General features: G+C 37.7%; 2 protein-coding genes across 2 annotated transcripts in view; one reads left to right on the forward strand and one right to left on the reverse strand.

The window, feature by feature from the left end:
• Positions 1–3,772, reverse strand: part of LOC138007175 (zinc finger protein 593-like) — a 10,378-nt gene extending 6,606 nt beyond the window's left edge. The window contains exon 1 of the mRNA XM_068853933.1: positions 3,475–3,772. Coding sequence (XP_068710034.1) covers positions 3,475–3,668 — 194 coding nt within the window. The 5' untranslated portion in view covers positions 3,669–3,772. The remainder of the gene's footprint in view (positions 1–3,474) is intronic.
• Positions 3,773–4,043: 271 nt separating this feature from the next.
• The window catches only part of LOC138007176 (rho GTPase-activating protein 8-like), an 18,872-nt gene continuing 12,915 nt past the window's right edge, over positions 4,044–10,000 (forward strand). Inside the window, exons 1-4 of the mRNA XM_068853934.1 lie at positions 4,044–4,714; positions 5,795–5,908; positions 6,431–6,518; positions 7,248–7,379. Coding sequence (XP_068710035.1) covers positions 4,222–4,714; positions 5,795–5,908; positions 6,431–6,518; positions 7,248–7,379 — 827 coding nt within the window. The 5' untranslated portion in view covers positions 4,044–4,221. The remainder of the gene's footprint in view (positions 4,715–5,794; positions 5,909–6,430; positions 6,519–7,247; positions 7,380–10,000) is intronic.

The raw sequence follows: 10,000 nt of genomic DNA on the forward strand, positions 1-10,000 counted from the left end.
AAATGGAAGAAAATCAAAATAACAGCAAAATTATTAAACACTGTAAACAACCTTGAGAAACAAACAAACAAATGAGAGACGCAATTAAGAGCAATCCGAAATTCCCATGGATAGTGGGTACTAGCGTGTGCTAAATGAACACGCATACAATGTAACCACATATAGCACTGCACATCAAGTTTAGATCCAAACTATAAAAGAAAAAGCAACTAAAATGCTAGCCTAAATAAGTAATTAAGTCAATATTCTATCGTCAATGATGATAAAAAGCTGATAAAAAGACTCACGAAACAAGTAAGTGTGAAGATCATGCTTAAAAGAAGAGAAGTCTGCTGCTAGTCTCAAATGATCAGGTGGTGTTTGCACACAGACAGAAAATGATCTGTTGAGCTATACTTAGTATTGCACCGGGAACCTTCAGAAGACCTGTAGATGAAGATCGTGGTGGCCGCAGCGGTAAATATCTGTCCAGTAGATCAGTTATATGCATTGGTGCAAGCCCATTAAGAGCCTTAAATGTCAATAAAAGGATCTTAAAAACAATTTACTGACTAACAGGAAGCCAATGAAGGAGTTTGCATGGTCATACATGGACTTCTGTTTTTTAAACGAAATAAAATCATCCAGCACAGTTCAGAACCGCTTGAAGTTTTGCAATCATTATGAGATATTTTGGAAGTCTGACCAATAATGCAGTCCCATCATCCAACCTACATGTGACAAATGCATGGACCAAAATCTTGGTACTATCCTCGCTAAAATACTTTCTTATACAAGATACATTATGAACATGAATAAAAAATGCCTTACATATGCTAGTCTTGACACTCAAAATTCATATAAGAAGCTAATGAGCTCTGATCTGAAATTGCGATGCTATCAATTATGAATAGTAATTCAGTCTTGTCAGAGTTCAGCATTAACTTGCTAGAAGACATCCAATCTCTAACATCTTTAACACATGCTTCTAATCGTGAAACAGTTACCAGTTCAGAAAATAAATTTGTGAATCATCAGCGAAGAAGTGAAACATCATTCTAAATTGCTTTTGAACTATGCCCCCAAGGGGGGGAGGGGGGTGCAGTATACAGAAGGCATAAAAGTGGCTCAAGTACAGAGCCCCGAGGTACACCACAATAACATGAGAGAAACATCTCTCTTTTATAATAGCAGTATTAATCATACAAAATCATTGCTAATCATCACAACAGTCCTCATTTCCGCATTTCTGTTCCAGTTCCCTAAGTTTCCTCTTTGCTTGCCCAATTTCTGCAGTAAACCATGATCGGCGATGAAATTCTGTATAACCCTAGGCTTATTGCAGATTGATCTTGCATTAAAAAGACAAAACTCTACTCCTTTCAATGTTTGATCAGCAGATTGTGAATGAATTCCATCAACGTAAATGAGATTATTATTGCCATTAAAACCCACTGGACAATAGTCCAGATGATTTAATGCATCATTCAACACTCATCCAAAAAGTCATAATGACCAACACTCCATTGAGAGCCATTTATTGAAATGTTATTTTCACATACAAAAGAGCCTGTAGGAATATAAAGAATAAATCACTGGCCATGTTTAATTTTGTTCTTATTTTACCTCAAATGACCAGCATGTCTTCATCTGTATCTTAAAATACCACAGGCTTTAAGCTCTCTATAAACACTGGTCAATGGCAAATATCGTCTAGAGACCATGATACTTAAAAGTTAACTTCGCGAGTAATATATACCGGTAGATGAAAAACGATTGACAAGGAAATGTAATGGCTGTTGTGCAGGCAGCGGTGACAAAGCTGAAATTTGAGCTTGCATTTGAGAGACCGGCCCTGGATTGATGGAAACGTCCATAAAAATGGTGATATCAAATGGAAGGTCATGACCCAGAATAGCCAATGACGTTAAACAATCCCAAGTCAACTCTTTAGGCAATGGATTCAGACGAGAGTGTACACAGGAATTTTACCACCCACATATTCCTCCTGACAAGCTGAACACTTTGCTGTGAACATTTTCTTTTGTGGATGTAAAAAGAAGGCGGAGATTACAAGCCAGGTAAGCTTGCCTTGCTCTCTCAAAGATTCAGGATCAATAATATAATTGCAAAATCAAGGGAAGTTGTTTCAGCTCGCAAGTGTGATTTGGTAGTCTACAATGCGAAGAGAAATCATCCACAGGCTGCAAGGGAGCAAACTAAAGATAAAGAAGACCATTAATTTTCTTTGAAGCAGAACAGTTTGGAGAAGATGAACTTGAAGTTCTACCATGCACAGCTCGCTTTTAGAGCACAGGATGAGAGTAGGAGCCTTCATTATAATTGGGGAGATATTGGAGTAGAAAATTATCTTGACATTGGAGTGAAGATCCTGCCATGGAAAGCAGAATGTATATGAAAACAAGGCAAGGAGACGAGAGGGCCATTCAAGAGCTTTTAATCCAAAATCTAAAGTTTGCGATTCATTGTCCTGAAGTAAGTGACCAGAGGTGCCTTTCTTCCGATTCAACAAAAGTAAGCCAGCAACCTTGCAGCAGCCATTCAAGCAGAGCTCTAGAAGACAAGCAACTTTTTTTTGCTGGTTCGAATAAAAGTAAAATTGAAGGTTGCTTATTCAGTTTCTGTTTAAACACAGTTTTCAGAGGGGCTGGATAATCTGCAAGCTAAGTGAATTTTGCATTTAAGTCTAAGCACCCATTTAAAATAGTGCTGACAAGCTGTTATTAAGTCTAAGCACCCATTTTAAAATGGTTAGCTTTCAATAACTGTGTGATTTGCATGTTGACTCGCAGGCTGGGCTTACCATGTTAAGGATGGTGCCTACTATTGTTATTGCGCATACCTTCTGCGCATCTCCAGATACTCGGATCTCCTATCGCCGATGCTTCCTAATACAGAGATATTGTGTGGTTTAAAACTATCCGGAGAAAGTAGATCTTAGTAAGTACTCTTGGTATCCAAATAGAAAATTGGGGGTACCCATGCATTTTCGAGAGATAATTAAGCTTCAATTTGAGAAAGAACACCATACATTGCTTTGTATTTTAAAGCTTCTTACAAATATTATATTGGTTACCCCCAATTTTCTTTTTGGATTTCAATAACACTTGTTAAGATATACATTTCCTGCATAATCACACATCGGGGCAAAAATATCTTTAATTAGTAGGCACCGTCCTTAACTCACATGACTCCGCATGGCTCGCTGGCTCGCACATTGTCAACACTCGTTTTCATCTTTTGACAAATACCAGCCATCTAAATTTTAAATCTAAATATTGTTTTGTCTGCAACTTCCAGGGGACATGCCAACTCTAGAACACTAAAAAAATACAAAAACTAATGTAAACTACTAAGAAAAATAACTTGAAAGAGTTCACTTTTAAAAATAGTTAAAAACTGAAATTTCACTGAATGGATGAATGATGGTACAGGTTGAATCATTCCAACAAATTTCAAAGATATAAAACTTACGCGCACTGTATACAATAGTACTGTCCAGCGCCTGGAAGATCCACATCCAGTTCCTGTGATTTCAACTTTGCCGCGTTCTTTGGTTGCATATCCATGTGAATTTGGTCCAAGTCCTTTGTCCGTCTCTTCAATCGATATTTCTTTTTCAGATGTTTATCATTTTTGTGAACTCGCTTCCTTCTTAAGCGACCCATTGAAAGTTAATATGTTTTCCACAACCGCTCTAAGAGAACCGACGAAAGAAAAACCAAAATGTGGTAATGGAGTGTTCACAACTAGATTTCAAGATGGCTGCGAAAAGTAAAAATCCGCCAGGCGTCTTTTACGTAATTTTTCAAATCTTGTAGCCTCCCCTCGGGATAATATGTGAGATAATTTTATTTGCTAAAATACGGAAAGATAAGAGTTTTTGTTAGGGAAAATATTTGTCTTACGCATTTTCCGTAAGGATTTTCTTTAGAATGGGAAAGTTCTGCCATGCGTTGGAATTAGGCAAGCCCAGTGCGTGGTAGCTGTACCCACATCCCGAGGGGGTGGGTACGGCTGCACGTAGGCTAATCTTATCAACGGGGTCGGGTGCAAGTCGGACCGTTCAAAGCTTGTTTACTCAATCTGAACATGTACAAGGAGCGTTCACAGGGTTTGTCAACCACGAGATTTATCATGAGCCATCTGAGAGTGTCCTAACTCCTTGTTTTGGTACCTCTTTGTTCAGCCTGATAGGCTATGTGAAAAAGCTACAGGGATATGGAAGAAGCATTTCCCGCTCTTGGAGACCCTGTTCAGACTGTTCAGAACCAACAGGAAACGGTATCCCTTCAAAATGGCAAAAGCGACAAGGTCATGTTGGATTTGGAGCAAAACATTAACAGAAGGTCGGTTCATTCGGGTTCTGATGAGTCTAAAAGATATGGTGTGATGGATTTTGACAATCTGAATATTCAACAAGAGTTGTTGCAAGAATTTGATCCTCTGACACATCAAACTATTTCCGTACACAATGCAGTGGACGAAGCCCTGTCAAGAGTCCAGCGAAAGGATTCGACAGAAAGTATGAAAATACGTCGAGGTTCAGGAGTACTCTTAAGTCGTATGAAAGAGACGAGTTTGACAAGTGCGACGGAAAGTACGGTTGACGAGGCAATGTCGAACCGTTCTCTTGATAATGGCGCAACTTCTGAACAAAGTTGTGAGGAGAGAGACGAGTTGGACGGGACTGTTGAATTGGCTGAGCCTCAAGGTTGGTGGTCACCACATACTCTCTTGGTATCTTAGCTCAAAGGGACACAAGGCCACTTGTATATGCGGTTTAATTGTATTTAAAGCATTACTTTCATGTTTAGGAACTTACGGAATTGAATTTCATTTTATGGGAGCAATATCTATCAATATTTGATTGTCATATCTGTGGTTGGGTAATGTAAGGTATTTTGTTAGGCTTATGTTATTTTTAAAACCAAAGGATTTTTTTTTAGGTTAGTTTTTATCAGCTTTTAAGAAAATTTTTTGTCATTCATTGGCATTTTTGAGACAAGAAATGATTGCTTGTGTTTTTCCAGTTCTTGTTGTCTGGATGTATTACCTGACACAGGAACACCATTATTTAGTGACCATTGAATCACAAATAATGCAAAAATCATGACCAGTTGATATATTAGCAAGTAGTTGTGTCCTTCTTAATCAAGAGTGTCTTCTTTGATATTATTTTCTTGTATAGGTGCCTCTGTTCATGTTTACAGTATAATAACTGGTAGTACAAAGAATGTCGGAGTGGTAAATCTATGTCAGGCCTCTCAATTCTTGCTGTTTGGGAGACAACATGGGATACTTTTGATTTGTTCTGTCCCCTCAATCTCATACCGAGCAGAATATTTGAACTTTTAAACAGATTGTACTTGCGTGCTCTTCCTACTTCTCACATTTATTTTCTCATAGTCTAGCCTGGATTACTTCATCTTGTTATGCAGATCGCTTGGTTTTTTCAACATTCTCTAAATTCTGGGCTTTTACCTTGGGGTTTTGGGTTTGAACGTCTGATATGAAGCAGAAGCCTGAAAACAAATAAGTACAGGAAATTATATGAACGTGAGTGCATTTTGTGATTGAATGGGCACAAGTGATGTTTTGAAAGTTCTCAAAATTGCATGAGGTTACACAGGCACAATTTGAGAATTTTCAAACATTACAAAATCATAGTTACTCCATTGCTGTGTTTCATGGCAACTTCAACATTACATTCTTGAATCTATTTATGCATTCATCATTGACCAATCAGAAACACAGTATACAATAAATAATGTTATGCAATGTGTCTTATCAGATTCTGCAGAAATTGATTCAAGAGGTGGGAAGCCTTCAAGCCTTCATCAGGGCTCAAATACTTTGGAAGACAGCTATCGTGACATTGCTCGACATAATATTCTTTCGGTCGCTGGTAACTATTAGTTATTTATTTTTAATTACTCACACCTCTTTGGCAAGACAGGGTCTAGCTTGCACTTGATCAGAAGAATTGGTGATTGCTTCAACTGGCTTTATAATTAAGTGTTCTAGCTACAGTGTATGCCAGAATGAAATGAAAGGGTATTTCATATTTTTGCTACCCCTTCCATTTTGCTAAGTGACCCACCCCTCTCATCTTCTTATCTTGTCTTCTTGTAATTTAAGTAGTGCCAATAGCTTTACATTTTGTCACCTACCAGAAAGAAACATTTCAAGTCAATGAAAACATGTAGTGGATAAGATATGGGCATAATTTGAGCGAGACATCACACACAAGTGGCTTTAATTTTGACAAAACCAGCAAGCTGAACCATTAGTAATTTACATAGGAAACTTTTAGCCTAGTCCTGCAGTTACCTTGTGTACGAGTTAATGACTTAATACAAACAAGGAAGGGAAGACCAATATTAATTTTGATATTAAACTAATGGGTACCAATCATGTGATATGACAGGTGACGATAGAAGTGGCAGATCTGTGATTGTGTTTTCTGCGTGTAGGATGCCACCAGTAGATTCCATTGACCATACACGGCTATTCAGGTAAGAAAAAGGGACATTTAATTTCCAGAAGACGTCACATGGTGACAGTTTAGAAAAAATTACAATGAAGGAAAATTATGTAGAGCAGAACTTGAACTAATCACTGCATTGCATTAATCCATAAACCCTTCCAGCCTTTTGTAGTGTTTAGGCAAAGGAGGCTAGGATGTGGGTTTAAGGGGACTTCCTTATTGGAATTCCTTGAAGTTTTGTTTTAAACAAAGATATTCTTGACAGTACAATGTTGCCTCTCTTCACATAACAGGACTGAAGGTCCTAAACAGGATCTGTCCCATCCTTTAAAGGAATTACAGTATGTCAAATGAAAACTAACTTTCCCCTGCAGGGCAGGAAACTTGGGCCGTCCGAACGTCTGGGATGATGATGCAGATGATGGTACTAGCAATGATATTCATTCCAAAAAGAAAAAAAGGGAAGATAACAAGAAAAAGTATGAAACGAAATGCATAAGAAAGTTTCAACTAGCGTGGCAGAAGAGCTAAAATGAAATATGAAGTTTATATATTACCCTTAAGTATTGTTGTGGTTGTCTATTTTTGGACAAGTAGTTTTGTGGTTCGGACAAGCAAAATACACATTGTACTTGTCCCAAGGGACAAGTGAATTGAAAAGAAAGTTTCTTGCCCTGCCCTGATGGGAACAACAGTTACTATTAATTATATACTTTCATTTGTCCAACTTGATATTTTTTTTGTGATTTTGTTTCAGCTACTTATTGCAAACATTGGATCAGTATGTTGAGAATGATTACATCATTGTTTACTTTCACTTTGGCTTGACCAGTAAAAACAAACCTGCGATGTCAAAAGTCATTCAGTTGTATCGTGAACTGGAAAGGAAGTAAGATGTTCACTAGTTTTGTATTTTGTTTACTGCATTTTAATGTGGACATAATTTGTAAAGAAATATTTGAAGAGTTTTAATAGCACTGAGTGATTTTGAGGAATCATATAAAATTGGGTGGCAGTCCATTGAGGGTCACAGGGTGACAACCCACCAAATGCTTAATAAATACAAAATTGTCCATGGTCTCATTGTTGTCTCTACTGCCCCCTTGTTGCCAAGTGGCTTCCAAACATGTTGTACTTCTTCTTTATCATTCTCAACAGTCTTACAGTGTAAAGAGCTGTTGTCAATCTTCAATTTTCCCACACACAAACTCTGAATGGAACTCATTACCTTTACAGACCTGCAAAATCTGGAGGTGGACTGCAAAAAAATCTGGAAATTCAGTAAATAAACTCGAGATTTTATAGATTGTCTCATTCAATTGTCAAATCCATGCAAAGGTTTACATTTAACTGGTACACCAGGGCAGTATCTGAATGCTTTGTAACAGTTATACACAGCAGTTGCTTTCTTTGCTGAAGCTAAAAGTTCACTGTCAGGTCTCCATTTGTAGCAAGGTGTACTGTTCTGACTGAAAATGCCAGTTAAGTTGCCTGAATCTGAATTTGAGAAATCTTCATCACAATGATAATGACCAAGCTTCCCTGAAGCCATTTTGTTCAACGTATGGGCACTTATGACGAAAGCATTGCCCAGCAATGCATGAAATTGAGGAACTTTGTCCTCAGACTCCGCGTGCAATGCAAGAAACGAGCGTGCAGCATGCGATCGGTCAGTTAATTAAGGGACGGAGTAGAATTCACACTTTTTTTGGCTCATTGTCTGAATCTGGAAAAAAAACACGGGAGATTTGGAGTCAGCGGTTGAGGAATGACTGATTTGTACTTTGTAGATTTTGTGTCGTAGGAAAATTAGGAAATTTGCTCTTGTGTGTGTATAACTTTGGTTCATGTTTAGCAAAATTAATATGTTGTTGAATGGGTTTAACCCATTGACTCCCGGGGGTTCCCCATTGATGAGTAAAATCATCTGGCGTTAAACAGAGTAAAATACTAAATCAGGCTGGTTTGGATTTTTAAAGGGTTAATGAATTTTGATTTGCATTTAGCAAATTTGTTGTTGTGTTTACTACCATTTGCGTCCATCCTTGAAGCGTGACAGATTTTGGGCGAAGTTTTACTTTTCAAATGTTAATGATTTGTTGGGCTATTTGTCAATTTTGACCAATGAAACGTTGGCAGTTGTTGTGAAATTGACGTTTTTGTTGGCATACCAGCATGTTTTGTTCACATGCTCTTCAGGTTTTCTGTGAGAGCATTCAGGTTTAATGCTTAACTGTGACGTTGTCTCTGCTCAATTTGCAAAGGAGTTAAAAAAATTCAAAGTTTACAAGTTTGGAAGGATGTAAATTACCGTCCAGGAGCTGCTTTAGATTAAGATTTCAAATGCTCCATGGAACACGGAAGAGCGTGTGCACAGAATGCCCTAGAGGCAGAAATATTTACTCCTCGATCTTTCTAGTTTCACTTCGATTTCATGTATTTTTTTCTCTTAGTAGCTGAATCACATATCTTTTCTGTTAATTCTCATCCAGGCTTGCTTTACTTCTCAGTAATGACCTTTCCAGTGGAGTTTTTTCATCGCATGAAGCCTTTTTTCTTCGTTCTTTCTAGTTTCTTGCTGTTCATTATCATTCCAAAGAAAGTCACTTTTCAGACAAGCCCGGGCCTTGGGACAATCTTAATTAGAGCTACTTGAATCAGTCCTTTCAACGGGTTTGGTTTTCACACTAGGTGATGACCCCTCGTGTAATCGAGAGATAACCGTTCGTTCGATACGTTTTGAGGAAGAAGATGCAATTCTTAGGCACATGGGATTGTTGTTCAACACGTCGTGCTCACCTTTGTCATTTTGGTAAAGTATATCAAATTTCATATATCGTGCTTGGAACTCATGGGAAATAGATGTTTACAATTCTTCAAGACTCCTAGGAAGATTCATAAATATCTCCGCTCTCATGGAAAACTTGAAAACTTTAAGAGCACGTGAACAAACATGCTGGTATGCCGCTAAAAACATTGCCAATTTCATGACAAAACTGCCAGCATTTCATTGGTCAAAAGTGACACATAACCAGACAAACCGTTAACCTGAAAAGTAAAACTTTGCGCAAAATTATTCACGCTTCAAGGATGGACGCAAATGGTAGTAATGAATTTTGTTGTTGTTGTGTTAGAGAACTTTGGTCTGTGTTTTGCAGATGTGGGCCACTGTAGTATTGAGTCGTCTACTTACCCACCAGGAAGCATCTTTTACTTTAACTTTGTCATCTATGATAAGGAAATTGGGGAAAATGAAGAAACATTTTTACAAAACACATAATTTGGTTTTTTTTAAATATGCAATGAGATTAAATGGCTGATATCCTTTTGAATTTAATTTACATCTCCTCCTATGAATCTTACATTGTGTTACTTGTATTGTTACGGTAATTCATTTCTGCTTTATGACTTGCCCAGTTTTGACCTAAAATTCCATAAATACATGTACAGACACATTAGTATGCCCCCTTTCTACCAGTCTTTTAACCTTTGTTTGTGTCCTGTCCTCAA

This window comes from Montipora foliosa, chromosome 6, assembly GCF_036669935.1.
Source record: "Montipora foliosa isolate CH-2021 chromosome 6, ASM3666993v2, whole genome shotgun sequence".
Taxonomy (NCBI): domain Eukaryota; kingdom Metazoa; phylum Cnidaria; class Anthozoa; order Scleractinia; family Acroporidae; genus Montipora; species Montipora foliosa.